Source organism: Camarhynchus parvulus, chromosome 4, assembly GCF_901933205.1.
Source record: "Camarhynchus parvulus chromosome 4, STF_HiC, whole genome shotgun sequence".
In the NCBI taxonomy this organism is placed as follows: Eukaryota; Metazoa; Chordata; class Aves; order Passeriformes; family Thraupidae; genus Camarhynchus; species Camarhynchus parvulus.
In genome coordinates, this window is record NC_044574.1 from 51,381,753 (window position 1) to 51,401,261 (window position 19,509).

At 39.2% G+C, this 19,509-nt stretch overlaps 1 protein-coding gene across 1 annotated transcript in view; it reads right to left on the reverse strand.

Moving 5' to 3' along the window:
* PDLIM5 (PDZ and LIM domain 5) overlaps positions 1-19,509 on the reverse strand; it is a 126,211-nt gene that overhangs the window by 25,576 nt on the left and 81,126 nt on the right. Inside the window, exons 10-16 of the mRNA XM_030947127.1 lie at positions 18,534-18,668; positions 17,649-17,765; positions 14,146-14,334; positions 13,192-13,278; positions 12,272-12,427; positions 11,307-11,438; positions 2,963-3,126 (exon numbers count right to left, since the gene is read on the reverse strand). Coding sequence (XP_030802987.1) covers positions 2,963-3,126; positions 11,307-11,438; positions 12,272-12,427; positions 13,192-13,278; positions 14,146-14,334; positions 17,649-17,765; positions 18,534-18,668 — 980 coding nt within the window. The remainder of the gene's footprint in view (positions 1-2,962; positions 3,127-11,306; positions 11,439-12,271; positions 12,428-13,191; positions 13,279-14,145; positions 14,335-17,648; positions 17,766-18,533; positions 18,669-19,509) is intronic.

Sequence of the window (19,509 nt, forward strand, 5' to 3'; positions counted from 1 at the left end):
CTGACACCTTCAGGCATCTCTGCACAATCTCAAAAAAGAAAAACCAACAATAATCAAACAAATCACCCCAAGCCCCTACACTGAAGGTAAAAAAAAAAGCCGTAATACTTTTATTAAAAAAAAACCCCAAAACAACAAGGTATTCTCTGGGTGGTCTGTACAACAAAGAGATTCCAACTAATAATTGACAAGATGCTGTCTACCCAAATGACAGACCTCTGTAGTCAGAGAACTTAATAAAATCACTGGTAATCTTCATGCCACACCATCAATCAGCACCTTACAGCTTCCCCAGGCACAAACAAAATCCTATGGCATGCCTATTTTGCTTTGGAAACAACTTGGTGTTAGAAACAATATTCATTAGAAGAGTGAGTGGTATCAAACCTACCAAACTGTGCTCCCAATACACTTCTGCTATTAATAGCATACCACTACACATTTACATAAGACTGTATCTTCCTTCTAATTATTTCCTAAGGTAGACTTCAGCTATGAAATCAAAGGAGTTTTTTAGTCTAAAACTTTGTCAGGCTTATGGCCTATGAAGCCAAATTTTGTTTGGCCTGTGGAGCACTGGAAGTTTTACTTTAAGGAAAACTTTATGCTCACAGACTGTAAAGAAACAGCAGAACTGAAGTCCAAGCATTCTCTGAAACACTTATAGTCTTTCTTTTTCTTCAACATCCGACTAATTTTAGCAAAGCATTCAATTATTGGAACAGTTTTACCTGTCTGACTGCCGTTCCACCTACAGGGGACAAGCACTGACTGGCTTCCCATGGCAGTGGGTGACTGTCTGTGTTCCTAAGGTGCAAACTGAAACTCCTCTGGCACCTGGGACATTGTACTCATCCCACCCTGTTAATTCCTGGGCAGCTGCCGTTCACACTTCTGCATTATCTTCCCTGTACTTTCCAGTTTTAGGGAACTCTGAGTCTTCAATGCCTCTTTCTCCTATAGCTTTTATTTCTGGTTCCCCCAATATTTCTGGGGAGAGGTAACAGCTTTGCTTCTTTGGAACTTAGTGCATCTCAGAACCCTTCATCAAGACAGCACAAAGTTGACATCCTCATGACCATTTCTTTCCACCAGCTTCTCTACCAGTATGAACTTTCTAAGCTTTCTTTAAGCTGTTCTGGAACATAACAATCAAAAATTCTCTGCCTGGCTTTCCCTCTCACCTGCCTACTCGGTATCTCTGATGTAAAAAAAAAAGGAAAAACAAAAAAAGATTTTCACATTATGCAAGAGCATAGGCATAGATTTTCAGAGCACTACAGAATAAAGTGTAGTTTAAGTAATCTCTTTAAAACTCTCTCCTTCATGAACATCTTAAAAAAAAGGCTATTTTGAACATTTGACTCCTATTAATACTAGAGCATGCTAGTAGGATTTAGCAGTGAAACACCTACCAACATACTAAAAATGAGTGTGGTACTACAGAAACTCCAATATCATGGGTGGTTTCTATGCAAGTGAAATAATTCATCACTTGGTGACACAGAAAGTTATATCAACTGTAAAGCACAACCAATCACTTAGAAAAATGCAGGATTATGACATGCCCACAAAAGCTTGCCTTAAGCACACATGCTACCAAAAAAGTAACTTTAAAAACTGTTGGGGCTTCTGTGGTTACTGCTTATTTTGAAGGTTTTTTCCCCTTCTAATGCTAGCTACACTCAGAGAAGTAAAACAATGCTAGAATTAAACTGATCTAAATTTTAAGAAGTCTTTACCATGCCCTCATTAGCAGAGTCACTATTTGCCAGGAAAGAACAGCAATGACAGTGCATTGCCATCTTGAGGCTTCCTACAGAACTGCACAGCCCAACCAAAATACACCAACATGTTACCAACCTCAGCAGTCATTCAATCAGCAGTGCCAAAGCCATTATAAAACATGCAGCTTTAACACTGCATTTTTTTTCTTTATTTTCATGCCAGAGCTTCTGCAGTTCCATTTTGGGACTGGATATACCTCTAAAGAGGGAAAACCCTTACATGGAACAAAAACAAATAGAGCTATTTAGCATAATTGATCCTGTCAGAAAGAGAATCAAGACTACTCATCTCATATTAGCAAGAAAAATCTGAAGCTAAAGCTTAATTAATAATACAGATTTCCCAGTTCCTTTGAAATTACTACACAAGTTTAATTCAGCACCAAAGACTGATTCAGCTTAAAAAATTAACCCAAGTAAATGCTGGATGTAATACTATGAAAACTTAGGTACACAGTTACACATACAAACGTTATCTGTATCCTCTAATAACTTAGGAGTGCTCATAAAGAAAACAGAATGCTTTCCAGATATAACACATTCTGGTGTGGGTTCAAAGGTTTAGAAATCACCAAAGTTCATTCAAAGGTTGAAGCTATGTGAATCGTCCTTTTAAGAACTTCTACACAAACCTCTGCAACTCAAACTTATGTAATAATCTGGCACCCTGCTCAAATAAAACCTACAGATGTCAAATACACAAACACTCCAGTGCTTCAGCCTTCTAAATCTTTTTTTTTAAATTAACTAGTACTTCTGAAAAGATCACTTGGAAAACATGTATATGGGTAATATTAACATATGTCAACATTCCTACCTGGAATAGCATGGGATATGCTTGAATCTACAGTCACATGGGAAGCACCCAGATGAAACTGTGGGGTGTATATACATATAATTGATTGGTATAAATGTCTTTAATAGAGGCATGAGGCAATTGATTTTGATTGTATGTGAAACTAATTGCATCTATGAGGCTGCTTACAAAGGGCTACCGGTTTACTAAAACGGCTAAATTGGTTTTTCTTCTCCTCTTTTCCCAGCAAACTGGCCTGTTCTCAAAACCCACAAACAGCCATTTGAAGCCTGTTGTTTTTACGCCCAAGGTGAAGCTTGTTTTGCTGAGCCACCCAAAGGCCTTTAGGTGAGCAAGAAAAAGCCTGTCTGGAAGTTACCTGCTTGGCTTGGAGGCTGCCAACCCTTGGCAGAACCCAGGGGTGCCACTGGCTTGAGGACTGTGGCAGGTGAGGAGTTGGCAGCAGCAGGTCTCACATCCACGTTGTCCTGGCAGGCAGGGATGCTCCTCACCGGGGCAGGCTGGGCAGCTTCCAGGGAATCACTGTTCAGAAACCAGGGAAGAGTAAATAAATGCCTCTTGCTAGAACAGGAGAACTTGTGAAAAGGACATGTGGAGTGACATTCCCTCACCCCAGTGTAACAATGCAGCACCCACTAGTCTGTCATCACCAACAATGCTGTGGTAGTTACACCCTGAAGCTGCTTTCTAAGAACTGGACATTTGAATAAGGTCTGCCAAAAGTCAACAGAGTCAACTAAACCCCTTCACAATTTTCATTTTAAAAGAGTTGTAAGTTTCTTTAGTCATTAAACAACATGCATGATATTTTATATTGCCTCTTTAGAGCACTTTACAGCTGCTTTTATACTTTAAGGGTTGGCAGAACTCTTTTAGCTCTTTAAAAACACACATGATGAAAACTGAACTCAATCACAATCCACATGGAGTGCAAGCAGCCACTAATTACACTGATAGCAAGAAAATTTTTCATTTCTCACTTGCCTTTGAGCAGCTGAAAATAAATACTTTTATTTAAAACAGTCAAAGTAGAGGAGTAATTACTAATTAAGGTCATTTGCAAAACAAATGTACCAGGAAATTAACAATATTGTGAAATACAGCCAAATACATACATGAAATACCATTCCAAAAACATATTTTGCACAATTTAGAAACCCATTGATAACACACTGGAAGCCTTGTATTCTTTCTTCTATTGAAGAAAAACAAATTTTCAGCACAAGTGCACCATGTGTATTTTCACCAGGGTCATTCCCAGAATTACAAACTGTGCCAAGTTTGTAAAGTAAAAATCCATGAGCTATTTTTATTTTACAAGTGTTGCACATGCACAGCATTACCTTGCCTGTATGACATGCAACAACTTGAACACACCATGAGGCCAAAACACACATTCATAACCTTGGGTTTTTTTGTTTTCACTAGATTTACAGAGTAAATAATTCATGTATTTAAAATCTTCTTCCAGGTAAGGGATAAAAAAAGTCATTCACAGTTCGGAAAATAAATCTGAATGCTCAGTTTAATGAGTAACAGCTATGGCAATTGCAGGCTTTGGTAACCAGCACTGGTGGATTTGCTGTACGCAGTGTGCACAAGCCCAGAGAAGCACAAAGTGAGACCTTGCATTCCATTATCTTCAAATGCTGAAAAGATATTTAAAGACATTTGTGTAACTCAAATGGAGGCATTGAAGGTGCATGTTAGATTCCTTTGAGACTCATGTTCCAAGTCTTTATTACAGGCCGATTTTGGGGCAGTGGAGACGCAGGGCATAAAAGTGCTAATGCAGACTGAAAGAAAAAGGACAAGTAAGTACCCTCTGATGTGAAGTAGCAGCAGTGGCTGAAAATGACAAGGTAGTTTAGGATTGGCTTCCACAATGAAAAAAGTGCATGTCTGCAACTTCATTGTTACAGAAACATCCTTCTCTACTGTTGAATATATTTGACATGTAACCCATCAAACCCATTCCAGGCCAGAGCCCCACTGCAACTTTAAGAATTCCTTGTTAGCACTGTTGGTGCTAAAAAAAGAAAGTTTCCTCCTTCTCCATCCAAGAAGCTCATTACTGCTTGTCAAATAACTTTTCAAGTCTAGCACCTCTTCACTGCCTTTGTCTGGAATATATAAGTCATAAATAATACAAATCATCAGTCAGAAATAAAAAATCCTGCTGACCCAGCAGCCATCTTTTACAAGCAGAGGCTACTCAACAAGCAAAAATGGATTTCAGACAAGCAAAAACGGCTCCCTCCAGGGAGAAGATGACAAGGAAGCATCTTGAGGGAAGCCCACAAGGCTCATTGCAATGCTGATTGGAAACTCCACTGCTGCTATTTTTGTGGTCAAATCCTAAGGCTTGTGAATGACATGGTACGGCAGTTCTTGAAGCAACAGAATGCTGGAGACACTCAGGCTTTCATTTAGAAATTAGGTGAAACCCTAATGATCCCGAACTAAACAACAATTATAAACCCAGGTATAAGCTACCTCTGATGTTTTTTTATCACCTCTGGAAGTTTATGTGCCAGAAGCCTCAAGTAAGAAGCTTCCCAAGGGAAAAGCCTGAAGCCATCACTCGGACAGAGAGAATGTTACTGGCCTCAGGGCAAAACTTCTGAAAGGTCTTGGACATCCTTTGCTTTGCATGTCTGATTCTTAAAAGCAGAAATTGAATAAACTCAAGCCACCACCTCAGCCTGTTAACTTAACAGGCAGGCTGCTACTGCAGCTTGGCAAGTCTCCACTGTGCGACAGTGCCCACCTATGGCTGGCTAAATGAAATAATGCACCATTTCTCTGGAATTACAGCCTCCAGTCAGTTGGCTGTGAGTGCACATACAGTGTTCTCTGCAGAAAGACTGATCCATCTCTGTCTCACTTTCAAAAATGCACTGCATCCTCAGCAGCGTCTCCCTCATCAGAGGTTCAACCTTTTAAACTGAACTTGAAATTCATGCTGCAAAGTTAACTCCTCAACACTTTACTTCATGTTTTTCTACACTGAGAAACACTCAAACTCTAGTTATTGTTATCCAACTTTACAAATACAGTGATGGATCTTTCCAGAAGCACACTTATCTTCTACAACTGGCTGTACAATGCCCATAATTAGCCCCACTAGTATTTTGCAACTCACGAGGTTGGACAATGATGACCCAAGTTTCACCATCTAGAAAACACAGGATTTGAAGAGAAAAAAATACTGAAATTTAAGAAAATAAACACATTATGGAAGAGAGCTCCCACCTGCTTTTCAGTGTTGCCACTGGGAAGCTGAGGGAGGAATGATAAACCTAATGTATTTACCAAGCCCTGTGTGAGTACTTTCTCAGACTTCCCAGCGGACACTCACAGGTCAGCTTCAGGTCAAGAACATTTAAATGTCAGAACACTTGTATATTATTAATGACACACCTACCTTCTGCCTCTAGCATTAACATTTTAACTCTGTTCCATAACCCTTAAACTCCTCCTTCTATACCTGATGAATACTTACAGCAAAAATCAAATTTTTCCAAGATAAAAATTAATGCAAACATGAGGCTCATCTCTGCAAGCTAACATTTCCTGCAAGCTGTGTATGCCCTGCTGTCAACCTTTGGGCAAGGGGTTTTAACACTGCAAGAACTAAGGAATAGTGAAACATGAGTCTGTCAGACTCAGTCTTGTGTCCTGAAAACCCATGAGAAGTTAGATTAATAAGCTATGGGAAGATTAATCAAAATAATTCTGGAAGTGTGTTGCGAAGGAAACAGATTGCAAAAACAGTCCAAGAAAAACGTCTGGCAAAGAAGCAAGCCAAAGACACCTCTCTATTTTTTACATATGCTAGCTTATCCTTAACAGACACGCCTGAAATTCCATGGAGAACAGCTCCTACCACACAGTGCAGCCTTATTTTATCAGAGTAAGTGTGTGTATGGAAAACAAACAAATTTCTGGGGAGCCAGTCAGGAGGTCTGAGGGGGACACACAAGGCTCCAGTGCTAGTGCAAACTTTATTCAGAGCTCACAAAAGGCTCCTCAGACTTACCCTTTCTCCTGGTCAACAAAAGCACCATGGAAAGTGGGGGGAAAAAATTAGAAAAAGCAAATAGTAATTTCTCATCCTATGAGGGAGGAAGTGGGCCCAATTCACACTTTATATAAGCACCAGTATTTCAGAGACCAGGCTGAATGCACTTCATAGGCATTTTTAAAAATTTGCACTGCAAAATCCTTCTGAACGTATTTAGAGGTTTTTGATGGTTCTTCCTCCCTCAAAAACACCAAACCCACAAAAAAAAAAAAAAACCACCTCACAAAAAACCAACCAAACAAAACCAAAAACAAACAAAACTCCAATAAACCAAAAACACCCCAAAAAGCCAACCAACGAACCAAACCCCAAGAAAACAAACAAACAAAAAGAGAGAAGAAAAACACGTGGTCTGGAGCTATAGATGCCTAAACCTCCCTCCATCCTTCCATGGTAACTCCTATACAATGCTGTCCAGAATTTCTTCACACAAACTTTAAAGAAGCTAATAATGGAGATGTTGTTATCAGCCAAAGGAGGACCTACTAAATAACTGAAAAGAATGGAGCTTGATGTCATGTAACTTCTAAGAGCAGTGAGATGATAACAAGGGCCAAGTTACTTGGACTTTCTCAACCAGGTTCAAGGGATTTGGCTGGACCTTCTCCTCATGCAAGTGTAAGATATTGGCTATCCATCTGTAAAAATAACTGAACCCACAGCTCAGTCTGGTACATCAGTATTTTATCAATAGTTCTGTGGCTATAAATGATGGTTTAAATATCTTGTTAAACTAACTTGCTCTGCTGTCCAGAACAACTGTGGAAGTGGGGCACAGGTCCCCTGTGGTGTGAGGAAATTTGCTGACAGGACAGGTCAGGTAGTATCTAAGGGACAGCCTGTAAATGCTTTCTCCAGATAGCCAGGAATTCTGTGATCTGGATCTCAGGCCTCAGTTGTTTGTCATACAAATCATGTGCTACATTTTGTCCAGTATCAAAATACACAATAGCTGAAAAATATATATATATATATAGGAAACCAGAAAAAGGCAGGTATGAGAATGGCAACAAAATTCCATGAACAAGGGAAATACAGATGGCTTTTTGTAAGGGTTTTCTGGTGTAAAAATAGAGAAACAGAAGCCAAGAAGCACTGAGTGCTGACCTTATCCCTACTACAAGCCCAGTGTTTATATTTCATCTTAACCTAACAGTGCTCCAGTATCTTGCTAGAAAGAAGAAAAGCAAAATAAAGTAATAGAAAGAAAGAGCAGAGAAAGTCATCTGGGTGGAGGTATTTCTGTATCAAATTACAGGGAGGGAGTATGTAACCCCTCTGTAAGCAGTGCTCTATCCACAGAAACAACTCAAAGCACCTTTCAGAGTATGTATTCTCTCAGAATTAACACCAGTGCTCATCTCACAAGGTGAGACTACAATTTTTTTAAAGTAATTGAATGTAGCATGGTATCAGGAAGATAAACAAAAAGCCATGCCAAAAACAAAAGGGCTGTCAACACCCATTCTTGCTAGTGCTTCCCAAAATTTCCCAGTGTTTCTGCCTTGAGATTTAATTTTAAGGCAGAGCTCCAATTCTTGGTCATGCAAGACATTAAATACATAATTTCCTGTGCTGCATATGTGTCGTTTGTTCGAAAACACGCAAGCCCCATAAACTCAAGGCCATCCTTGCTGCCATTAGGATGAAACACTTAGCTTAGTGCAAGACTGCATAGCTGTTACACACCCCCAAAAAAAGCCCATTACAGAGGAGTCTGGTGGGGAAGAAAACATGTGGATGCTCACCACCACTTCAGGCCAGTTACTAAGCCAGAAAAAGGTCACGCACTCTGGCAGTAACCCAGTACAGAACAGTTTTAGACAGCCAGCTTTTTGGAGCAGAGACAGTGAAGTGAGGGATAAAAGGGAAATATATCTGGAGGAACCTTACTGCAGAAGAGAATCAACACCCTGCTTTTGTTATAGCTATAACCTTCCTGAGTTTGTCCCCAGAGATAATGCAAAGAAGCCTAAGCTACCTTGGTAAAATAGATTCATTACCTTTCCAATAAAGTTATGAAAGATATAAAAGAGCCAGAAAACTCCAAAGCAGTTTATTACTTGGCTTTCCTGGCTGAGTCAAACAGTCCTAGTTCTATTTGAACCAGTTAGTCTGCTGCATTCTGTCATATGCTTTTCTCTTTAGTTATGGGACGTAAGATTTCAGCTCTCCTTTCTTATCAACTATTTTATTGTGGAATGAAGTGAGCTGCCATTTAAAACAACTTTTCAGCATTAAATTCATTTATATATCACAGTATGTCACTAGATGGATTTTAATGCAAAGACATTTTAATACCTAGTTTCACATTCAATGGGTACATTTCACTCAAATCTATTATTTTTTTCCTGACATAATTGACTAGTTTTGCTTAATCTTTGCTGATATTCAGTAACAATATGTAGTTGCTGACACTACATTTATCTTCTTTTCCTACATGTTTCTCAAGCCATACAGCAAAGGCTGTGGTCCTTTATTCAATAGGACAAGACAGCACAAAGCTTCATTTCTTCAGCTCCATCTACTGTTAACCTCTCCTTCCTTACCAGTGCAGCAGCTCAGGACTAAGGATGTTAATATGGAAACCAAAAATCATTACCCTCATTTGTTCTATGCTGTCTTCAGGACAACACTGGCTATTCATGCAAAAATCCTTTTTAAAATGCAGTTTTATACAGAGTGTTCTCAGACAAAATGTACTGCTATATCACATGTCCCAGATTTTAGGTCATATCCTGTTTGGGATGTCCCTAACAGCCTGAAAATCATCTTCTTCCTTTATCAACTTATGCCACAGCCTTGCAGCAGCAACCTGAATAACCAGGATAACCCGGATATTACAATGGCTTAAGAGATTCACTTTTCACAAGTTTAAAGGTTAGGTTTAAAACGCCCTAAAAATCCATGGATGTTTATTTCAAGCCATTCAGCCTCAATCTTGATATATATCCAATATTGATACGGTCTTTTGGGCAGGCTTATATGGTCTCTGTACTCCCAGTGTACCTTCTGACTCCCTGGCACATCTCTCCCCAGCTCTGTCAGTTGGAAGAGAAAAATAGATTAAGCCCCTCCAAAACTGTCACAGCTGTGGAAGCATGAAACCAGTTCTACATTGTTTCCTGCCTTTTCCAACATACAGCCCCATGTACTTGCAAGGGACAACAACTGAATGGAGACACTCTGGGAATCCCAATACCGAATGCATCTCCAAAAATAAATTTTCAATACCAGGAGAGCTTCCCCCATACGGTGAGCAAACAATGGACAAACAGAAAGCCAGTTACAGGTTCATGAAAGAGAAAGCTTCCATTAATGTAATAACCTATCTTCACTTGCCATAAACAATGCACATTAGTGAGTGAAGGAAAAAAAGAAAAGGGAAGTCAAGAGAATTTGTTTTCACTGTACTAAAGTATCACCAAACAAACACCACAGCTAAAGAAAAAAGTCTTGCTGATGGCATGGCCTGGGCTTCATCTGTAGTGCACAGACAGGTATCAAAACTCCTCAAGAGGTTTTCTCTTTCAATGCATACATAAAAGGTTTTCGAGTAAGATCATTCAGCGGCAAAAATAAAATTGATATTTTAAGTTGTATTATATCACCACAATTCTGTCAATGTTCCTTTTTTATCTTTTTTAAGTGGATATGCTACAAATTAGAAATTTTGATACAAATAAAGTTGGTTTGTGTCTTATAAACTACTGTTTTTCCTCCCTGAGGTTAGGGCTACTTTAACCTTCTCTAGAGACTGAGGTCACCTTGGAAGCCATGAAACAGAAAAAAAGAACTAATACTTGTTACTCAACACCAGTTTCTACATCAAGTGGATCTCAGCTCTACTTATAGTTGGGCCTTATCTCTAGAAGGGTCTAAATCTTGTGAAAATATAAATAGGTACAAGAAAATGCACAGATTATTTCTTCCTTAGCACAGTTTAATATACACTGTCCTGTAAAATAACCAAGCAGACTCCTGCCTGTGCAGCTGAAGTCATAAAAGCAGCTTTCTGCTGAAGCAAGCATTAACATCGCTGCGGTCAGGAAAGGAGAACAAACAGTCCTGTGCACTGAACAGAATCAGCACTGGAACAAAGAGCCGAGACAGCAAATAATTTTTGAAACAGTCATTTGCTGGCCTGCATGCCAGTTATTTGATTTTATACATTCAAAGTGAGCTTTAAAAAAATAACCTAACATGACGCTTAGTTGCTCAAGGAACTGTGGCAAATAATTCACCCACACAGAAGTTTCAAGCCAGGATCTTGTGTTTCTTCTCCGGCTGCCTCTGCAGAGTGACACTGCCTCCCTCAGAGGCTCCTCACACAACACAAGCACCACCATGCATATTAGAGGGCACTTGAAGCCAGTGAGGAAAGGAAACCTCTGCTTTAGTATGGTGGACTTGCACAAACACCATCAGCAGGTCCAGGGTGCACACATTAGTCCAGGTGTGCAAAGACATGAAACGAGCAGGGTTTGGAGATGCTAACCTCACGTCAAACACCAGGACAGGCACAAGCATGCAGACAACAGAAATGTGCTCTGAAGGAGTAGCCAGCTCCCTGTGAGTCCCTGTGTGCCAACCACACACCACACGTGGACAATACCTCTTGCTCTTTGGCAACTCCAGAGCACTTGTGGATTTCCTGGAGGGCGCGCTGGCCGGCAGGGGAGGCTTTGCGACAGGCGTGATGAGCAGCGCATCCAGCAGCGAGCGGTAGGCACTAGGCTCGTGGAGTCTAGCAAGTGTGTAAAAAGACCCCAGAAACAAATGAGGTGACCACACAAAGATCAGGATGGCTGGGACCACGGACAACCCAAAAGCCCTTATGAAAAATCTATTTGGAGAAACTGAACACAGGAAAACTAATGCAGGAATTACGTCTAAACAGGCAGCCCACAAAGTGGAGGCTGCACAATTCAGGGGAGGCATAAGAAAACTCACTAAGGTGTGAGAAGCATGTTCTTCATATATTTTTACCATTAATAAAGTAAAATTTTAAAAAATGAGAAAATGTTTTCATCTTTTTTAGTTTTCTGATTTTGTGTATGCTTTCTAATGTACATAATTTATTAGCACCCTAGAACATGTATGCAATTTAGAAATACAAATAAATGAGTATTATTGCCTATTAAAAAGTATTTTACCATTATGAATGGATGATTGAAAAAATTGTCAAAATGTCTGCTCTAAGCAAGCCTTTATAACAAGCAATGCAGTAAAGATTTAGATGGAACTCAGCAAGCTATTGTTTTCAAGCATCAAAAAGTTCCTCAAAGTTACAGATTACTCTTTGTCACTCACGTAACACAAATGTTATTTACAGTTAATTTACTAACTGAACTGTAAAACAGGTATCATGAGGAACAGAATGGTGGAATTACTCACCAGGTTCAGAGCAGCTAAGCTATAAAAAGGGCATGGGAGCTTTGGACATATTCTAATGGCTTGCCCAGTATTGTGACAGAGCCGATTGATTTCACAACCCTGCCAGGGACCAATTATTCTTGTGTGAACTGGAACCTCCTTAAACCAAACCTATAAAACATTCCTTTTGAAGTTGATGTCTACCTGGCCCGGACAGCAATCGCAGCAGACACTGCAGCAGCAGCCATGCTCTTAATTTTTGATCTCTGCTCAAAAGGAGAAAGAGCTGGAGGAGGAGAGGGTCCAAGGATTGGCAGATTTCCCGAAGGATCTTCCAGCATTACTTTTGCAGCACAGAAGCTTTGAGTCAATGCAGGAGAAAACAGAGAAAGTAGGAAAGATTGACAGAGATGCAGTACAACACCAGACCACATTAACCACTGGAGAGTTATGGAAGGTTCCAGCTCACAGACACATCAGGCAATGTGTGAGCGACTTGAATACTAATATAGAGAACAGCAATTTTGATTTCACCCACAAATAAAACTATTCCCTCATCAAGTGAGCATTTAGCATCTGTCAGCCTTTAAATTCCTCATCGCAGACTTTGCCTCTCATGCCTGGGTCATTCCCACTCAACCAGGGCCCAGAACTCTCCACATGGATCCATTTAAGTCTCCATGGTGTAGACAGAATTAGCCCTGAAGATCATTTACCTTGTCCTCTTTTTCATAATAAACAGTTAACATAGAAAACTGGAATATTTAGTGATATAACATCTGCAGGTCCACCCTTACCAAATTCAGCATGTAACCTCCTTTTCATTTTGTCTACTTATTTTACAGGTGGAAATGGATTTGAACAGAAAAAAAAAAAGTGAAAAACTCAGACTGGGTCTAAAACAACTCCAACAATTTCTAACCTCTAACTTGGGTTCTTGTTTTAAAATTTCAAGATTATCTACTGAATTGCTGTATATTTTTTTAAATTACTACAAAGACGGACAGAACACTCTAAATATGTACCGAACTATATACCATTTGCCAGATTTAAATGCAAAACTAGTGCCTGAATACCTTGCTTACATCTAGCAGCTTGCTGTAGATATACCTTAAAATATTTACCTTGTATGACTTACAGATGATTTAGACTGAAAGCTTGAGATTTTATTGAAAGAATTTGTTTCACAAGTAGGCAGAGATGCTTCATGCCTGCCCAAAAGCAGCAAGAGAAGAGAAGTTATTAATCAAGCACTTATTACACCTCTGGCAATACTAACTAAAGCTCAGGAGTTCATTTAAAATTTTTTCCTAAAGCTAACCTTACCCATGAACAAACAAACAAAACAGGTATGTTTTTTTCAGGTATCTTGTAGTGTTAATTACTGAGGGAAGCACTTTCTCTCCCTATTGGTAAAGACTTATATTCTGGATGTCCCATCACTACACAAGTTAAAGCCTGTATTCTCCTCCAAAAACTTTACTGGACTACTGGATAATTTAAAAACACACATTTTGTAGCAAGGGTGCCTATATTCTCCTCATATCACCAACTTCTGCCAACAAAGCCCAAGTGAATCTCCTACCCATGACTGCTTTTCTCCTCCATCAAAAGGCTCCTTTAATTATTAAATTATTTTTAGAACTTTTGCCTAAAAACTACTTGAATTTCTAATTACTGTATAAATTGCCACAGCACTATGAGGATCAGGAAACTCTTGAGCTGCTCCATCTGGACAGCATCATCATCAAAAAAAGAATCAGGTGAAACTGTACGGCTTTAAATCTAAAGAGGAGAGACTTAGATTAGGTATTAGGAAGGAATGGTTTACTATGAGGATGGTGAGGCACTGGAAAACATTGCCCAGAGAAGCCGTGGATGCCCCAACCCTGGAAATGTTCACTTCCAAGTAGGATGGGACCCCAAGCAATCTGGTCTAGTGGGAGGTGTCCCATGGCAGGAGCATTTGAATTAAATGATCCTTAAGGTCCCTTGCAAACCAAACCACTCTGTGATTCCATGTGTGTAAAATTGCAGTTTCTGACTGCACCTTTCTACCACAGCTGGCTCGGATGTACCTGGCAAGGGCAGGAGGCAGCCCGAGGGCTGTTCCTGCATGCAGAGCTGGAGAAGGCAGCCCCCCAGCTGGGTCAGCAGGCAGGGGGAACTCGGTGGTCTGTGTGGCCACAGCACACATCTTGGAGACAGCAGGTGCTTCATCTGCTGGCAAAGAGCTTGCTGCATCTGGAGCAGGCACGGTTATCTTCCTAGTTGATGTTAATTTCATGAGTAATTATAATGAACCAATAATACAGACAAGAAATTTCTCGTTTGATTAGAAATACAAATTAGCAATAGCAAACTCTTTCTAGTTGATATTCTTGCATCTGTAATTCTTGCATATTCTGTAGGAACCAAATACTTATGCCCTGGGAATCACACCATGCTGAAAATAATTCTTGGAGGCATTTTTACAGCTAAAGCTTGAGTGCTTGTTTAACCACAAACCCAAACTATTTGGGTAGTTACTTAAAATATAATAAACTTGAACAAGAGCACAATCAGTATACAAGAAACTACACCTAGTGTCAGGAGATGACACTTCAGACACTGAGGCTACTTGGCCGCTGGCATTTAAAACCTGAATGATTGAAGGGAAGATGAGCTGTACACTTGCCTAAGACTCCCAAAAGGTTCTCAAACAAAAGTTCTACATAATAAAAGCAGGCAGAAAGACAAGTAGCATTCACCACAAGAGAGCAGTATTTCTCCCCCATATTTTGCTTCCTCTTGCTTGTCATCACACCGAAAAAACCATAAAAACTCTGACAGTTTTAGTACAGTCAGACTGAGACCTCCCCTTCTTTCAAACTACAGTTTCTGCAGAGAATGTTCTTGGCTGTCCACTTATGAAAAAGTACACAACAAATATCAGGACTAATACCTATTATTACTTATTACTAAGTCTTTGTATTTATATTAGGAATAATTCCATTGAAAGAAAATATAAAAGTAGGTCTGCGTGACTGTAAAAGGCATGTCTATAAAATACAATCTAAAGACCTGCTGGCATCACATCTGTTTAATATTAGTCATACACTTTCTCTGGAAATGCCAGATTCTGTGGTTTACACAGCCCAATGCTGCCAGGATTACTTCTTGAGATGACTTTTTGCAACTTCCTGGAAAGGCTGTCACTGTTCTTAAATATTTTACTGTTAAACTTACAGGAGGACATCGCATACATGAAACAGAGTAATAAATAATACTCTATAACTTACAGTAGTTGGTTATATAGACATACAACTATTTAAGACTCAATAAAGAACTAAAACTACAATAAAAAAGCATTATGAAGTCTACCTTATAAGCAGCTCACTTAACTTTAATCTAGAAATCAAATCCAGATCCTCCATACATTTCACAGCAAGCTTTCTCCTTCTTGGTGGTTAAGTAGTGGCTGATAAAATTTACAGAGCTTCAGCCAAGAAAAGATGGAGCCCATTCGAAAATAGGGACCTAGGCGAGTCCTTGCCAACAAATTCAAGGCTTCAGTAGCAAGAGCAAGTCTACTCACCCTTGGATGGCCCAATTTTGCTTTACTAAAAGCGTGACATGGCACTCATTAATTGCTCCATGCAGCTTTCCAGTAGCTACCATTTTACTAAAAAAGGGATTTGAAGACCAGATTTGCTGTATTTCCCACTCAAAAGAGCATTATAAAAGCAGCAGCATCTGCTCAGTAACAACTTATAAATATCAACTGTAACTGCTACACTGATGATCTCTCAGTTCAGGGAAGAATCCAGACTACACAGCTGCATCAAATAATTTGTTCTCCTTCCCACACCCAATGCTAAAACTTCCCTCAACAACTCTGCAGAAGCTGCCCCAATTTCTGCCCTTCTTGAGCAGAAGATTCTTACCAACTACTTTTATACTTGTAAAAGTACTTTGGCTGTCATCCTGAACCAATGGTCAGAACATAGCAGCTTTTCAGATTTCACATCTTAAAGCTTGCTAGGTTAATTTTGCCAAATAACAACATTTAGAGATATAAGTCTTGAGTAAGATTAGATTCAAATTTCTTTTGCCTGGATTCAGATGCAGAGCTAGGATTTAGAGAAGACTCCTTGGTACTCAGAACACAGTAACTGCAGTGGTATCTGCAAGGCATCTACAGCTCAGCAGAATCATAAAATAGGCTGGATTGGAAGGGACCTTAAAGGTCAGCTACTTCCAACCCTCCTGCTGTGGGCAGGGACAGCTTTCACTAGACTTTGCTCAGAGCTCCATCCAACCTGGCCTTGCACACATCCATGGATGGGGCAAGTAGGTGTAATCATACTGAAGTTTCACTGGTAGACATGAAAATCAATTACTTAAGCAGTACTTTTTTCACTGCCTTTTTCATCCCAGCTTTTCTGCTTAAAAAATAAAATCACCAGGAGTACCGTCATACATCTTCGGTGTGTATTTTTAATCTTTGTTGATCTAAGAGAATTTGCTGCTGAAAACATTACAACCAAATCTTCTTTACTGTATTGGCTGAAGCCAAATGTCACCATGAAAGAACCCACCAGCCTTCATCCCATCCTGCCTAAGCTCATGTTAACTCATGAACATACCTGCTTCTCCCAGACAACAAAAATGTCCTCAAAAGACACCATAATAGGCTTGTATTTTGATGTCAGATTTCCTCTTCTCTCAACTAGTTGAGAGTACTGCTTTAGAGGTTTAAAACTGGTCAATTCCAAGTCTTAGTATTAGTTTTCCAACAGCAGAAAGCCCACACAGGTGTAGGCATCAGTGTATTCTTGTATACTTTATTCAAGCATGAATGTCTGTCTAAGGCCTGGCAGGAGCAGGCACTGCTCATTTAATTCTCATTTTTACAGGAACAGCTTTGTTTCATATTATGACTTTGTGCTTGTGCATGCTACCTGGAACTCAAAAACTCTTGTACAATGTAAGATAATCCATGAGAAAATGTTATTGACCTTCAGTAACAGTAACAATCAATCACCCTCCAAAGTACTGTCGCTCTCTTCTACCTAAAATTACTGTTCCTGTCTAGTACTCACAAATTACCTTCAAAGCACCAGCAATTTGCCAAGGTTAAGTGCCAGTAAAACTATCCAGGGCCAGTGACAGGAAATTTGCCAGATAGTCTCCTAGTCTTCCGTGATTGCATCACAGCACAACACTGTGTTACAAATTAAATAACCCACATTTTAGAAAATGACTTTTATATTCCTAAATTCATATTCACTTTTGACTTGATGAGACCACTAAAAAGTTACTCCACATTATATGGTGGACAACCACTGACAGCATATACACACTAAATATTGTATCTTGTTTCAATTAGTATCCACAAGACTGTTCATGAATTTCCTCATTTTTATCTAATTTTTCTCCTTCCCCCTCCTATCATTTCCAGGAAAATCCCTAGTCACAGCGGCTAAATGAAGTTTATTTTAAGTGAATGACAAACAACCCTCTCTCCTCCAAGGCAGACAAACCCAGACTAGAAGAGGACAGATTGTAAACTGAATCAAAACCCCTGTGAATGATTTACCTCATAGGAGCTGGTGCAGCAACATGTTCAGAAAGTCTGGGAGAAGGGACACTGCCAGGGCAGGAATCTGCTATCGGCAAAAGAGCAGCTGCAGGTTCTGGTCTAGCATTGTTTTCACTCCATTCACAGTAAAAAAACCCAAGTGAAGACACACAGAGAAAGAGATTTTTAATCCACATTAAAATAGTATGTAGAAGAGGAAACACTGTGCGTGAAAGTGTTAGTAAACTGAGAAGTAAAAAAGAACTCAAACCCCAAAAAACCTCCAAAAAGACCATGAAACTGATAGTAAAATAAAACTGAGAGGTTAAAATGATGCAAAACACACTTAAGGAGCATCACACTTCCAGTGAAGGCCGAGAGTATCCTTGCTGCTTTAAAACTCAGAAAGCCAAGAAGTATTGGACATTTACAAATATGGAAGACGTTAATTTGGGATTATATTATGTGACAGAAAACAACTTTAGAAAATACTGAAAGTGACACAAGTGCTACTGAGATTCACACCAAAGCTTTGTAGGCTTTTTGCTCCAAATTTTTGGTGGGGTTAGTTTTGTGAACATTACACTATGTATTTCTCAGTATTTTTCATACCCTTTCTGTGATTCAGTTGTTATAGGAAAAAAATAATCTAAAAATTTTTCTCTTAAAGTGCTCTACTTGAAGAAAAGCACCTGCCAGACTGTAAAACACACAAAAAAATTAAACTACAAGGTAGAGAGCAATCACAACAATAAGTTTTGAGCAGACTAAATTAGCCACAGGAGCAGGCATTTCTGCCTTTTTTTTCTTATGTTAGTATACAGAATTAAGTATCTTATTAGAATAGGGAACCTTAAGTGCTGAAAATTATTGAACAGATTTTAAAATGACCAGGGAGCAGACCTCAAAGGCGGTAAAGGTGTGGATGGAAATTCTGGTGCAGGTGGCATCTCCAAAGCTGGGGTAGCTATGGATTTTTTATTCAAATTAGTACAGGTATCCTGGGTTCCTGCTCCATCAGGTAGATCTGCAGGCATGCTTTACATATATTTATGACATAGAGGAGAGAAAAGTAAATACATGATTTTATGACAGATTGTTTCAAGACTGACCAAGAGTAGGACAAATATTTTCCAGTCACTGTGGATCAACTAAACTACAAATCCAGAAAATTTTCACTCAGGACAATGAATTGACTCTACAATTTAAGGACAAAACCAAATCCAGAGCTGGTTGCTCAAAAGGAGATGGTTAAAAGTGAACATTTAAAACAAACACCTTGGAAATAGGGTACTGCAGACATAGAAATAATCTAAATCACATAAACTTTATACAAAGGCTAGACATTGCCTTTCTAAGTTTTAAGTAACTGGTTTAAAATCTGCAATCTACACATTTAGGTGAGGGCTTTCTATTCCTATATCCCGTCTTTCCAGCTGCTGAAGAGAAAAATCTATTTTATCCAAACAAAAATCCCTAGCGGGTTACAATTTAGAAATAAACAATAATAAAAACCACACAGAACACCTGTCTTGGACAATGCCTGCCTGAAAAGCTGAATATTATTAAATTGGGATATTTTACTGAAGATTGCTGATGAAAGAGAAGTTTCCATTTCATTGTCACATTGATATTTCTAGGAGATGTCTAAAATTTAAGCTTATTCATTTATATAAAAAACCACTCCTAATATGTTTTCAAAGATCAGACGTATGCTGGGAATCAGACATGAAATAGGGCATGTTTGTCAGATACAAATGAAAAAGAGGTCAATTTTTGAGAACAGTAACAAAAAGTCCAAAATTGAATGCCAGTAAGATCTGTGCAATGGGGATAGTGGATGAAGAGGTGACATCTTTGAAGCAATAAATGAAATTAA